Source organism: Apis dorsata, unplaced genomic scaffold (genome assembly GCF_000469605.1).
Source record: "Apis dorsata unplaced genomic scaffold, Apis dorsata 1.3 scaffold_598, whole genome shotgun sequence".
NCBI lineage: Eukaryota > Metazoa > Arthropoda > Insecta > Hymenoptera > Apidae > Apis > Apis dorsata.
The window spans coordinates 164,466-166,421 of record NW_006263802.1 but is presented as its reverse complement, the minus strand read 5'-3'; the positions used below and the strand labels follow the sequence as shown (position 1 = coordinate 166,421).

The 1,956-nt window shown below is 32.4% G+C and overlaps 1 protein-coding gene across 1 annotated transcript in view; it reads right to left on the bottom strand.

The window, feature by feature from the left end:
• Positions 1 to 1,436: 1,436 nt before the first annotated feature.
• LOC102679264 (larval cuticle protein LCP-17-like) overlaps positions 1,437 to 1,956 on the bottom strand; it is a 3,264-nt gene continuing 2,744 nt past the window's right edge. The window contains exon 2 of the mRNA XM_006621169.2: positions 1,437 to 1,942. Within this exon, the coding sequence (XP_006621232.1) occupies positions 1,562 to 1,942 (381 nt within the window). The 3' untranslated portion in view covers positions 1,437 to 1,561. The remainder of the gene's footprint in view (positions 1,943 to 1,956) is intronic.

Below are 1,956 nucleotides of genomic sequence, written 5' to 3'. Positions count from 1 at the left end.
GACTGTAAACTAGCCTTAATCCAATTTGCGTTTATATTTGATCCGGCCAAACAGTTTCAAACTAGATAAATTCCGGGCAAGGAATAAATACTGCTTTGATATAAAGTTACGATTAAAGTTAACATTGACTGTTCGACAACTGTGTTTCTTCAAGCAGGATAAAATTGTTGCATCTGTACGTTGATTTTTTTAACTTATCGATATTGTGAAATTTATTTACTTGATACAACATCGTTTATATTATTTTTTTAATTTATTATTTCTTTTATTAGGTAAAAATCTTTTTAATGCTTGAATCACTTTAATCAAAAAGTGGTTGATATCTGGGTTATAGTAAATAATCCTGCCATTTATATTGCCAGGAATATAAGTAAAAAATGATCCGGATTACTTGAACGAGATTTAATCACAGAGATTAAAAATAAAACGAATGAAAAAACATTGAGAAATGGATTAAAATTTTTTGCAAATCCCTTTTCTTGTAATTAAAGTATATATTGCTATTATGAAATATGTATATATATTGATGCAGTGGATTTGCATTCATTTGAATTAAAAGAAAACATGAAGAAGTTTGACAAATTGGTATAATTAAAATTTATATTCTAATAGGATTCTTTTTACTATCTACTATTCTTGTTCAAAGAATGTAAACAAAATTTAATTATAACAAAAGATGATATTCGACATTTTTTATGACATGATATTCGATATTTTTTTAAGTTGAGCATTATCGTGCTACAAATTGTTGAAGCTTAAAATTGTCCTAGAATTATGCATTTTTGTGCGCATTTTAATTCAATTATAATAAATTCACAAAACATTTATAAAGATTTTTTGTTCAATTCTTATTCTCCTGATATTCTTACCTTCGATTATTATCATATAATAATTGTATAATCAAAAATAAAGAATATTAAAAAAGAATGTTCATCATAAGTTTCATAAAACTGATATTTATATATTTCCTCTTTCTCTTTCCTCTTGAAAATATCTTAACGAAAAAAAAAAAAAGAAAAAAAAATTATAAAATGTCATAAATGGTTAGGTATAAAGACAAAATTATCACTTGAATTGCAACATTTATTCCGTAATGCATCGTAATGTCCGGGAACGATTATCTACATGCTCGTTACCCGTGATTCTACGTGGTCGCGTTTGGACGCGTTACAATACACGCAATATACACGATACATATATATATATTTTATTATATATATATAAAATAATGACATAAGATATATCAATATACAATGCATAAATGTATACAATATATGAGTCCGTAAAAAGTATACAATAAATTATTTACAAACATATTGAACCATTAGAGAGTGATATACGCATTTCGTTAGAGCTTGAAGAACGGGCGGCAAGAGGTGACGACGACGGAGGGCGATTCATCGTTAAAAAAAAAAAAAAAAAAAAAAAAAAAAAAAAAAAAAAAAAAAAAAAAAAAAAAAAAAAAAAAAAAAAAAAAAAAAAATTTAATCCGTAGTAGTACAAAAGGGATTGGATCGAATTGCAGACTCGCTGAGATCACTGACGACGCACGTACTATCCTTTATACCTGATTCTGGTCCTCTTTGCTCGGATGTGCAGCTATCCAATCGAGCGCCTTCTGGATAAGGGGCGGTATTTCCGGCGTGGTCGGTAAATGAGCGCCTTGCGGTTGGAAACCTTCCTCATTCGCTATATACGTCAACGAGATTTGTTGGCCGTCGTCACTGGGATAACTGAAGCTTCCCTGCGCGTTCATCGCCTCGTTCTCTTGGCCAGCGTTCTCCAAGTGGCCCTCCTCTTGCGCCTTGATCCCGTTTCCGGATTCGTAGCTCCATTTGTACGAGCCGTCTGGGTTCGGGCCCTCCTGGCTTTGGGCCACGATCGGTATCACCTCCTCTGCGGGGGCGGCTGCCACGCAGCCTGCAAGCGCGATCACGGTTATCTGGGGAAAAGATC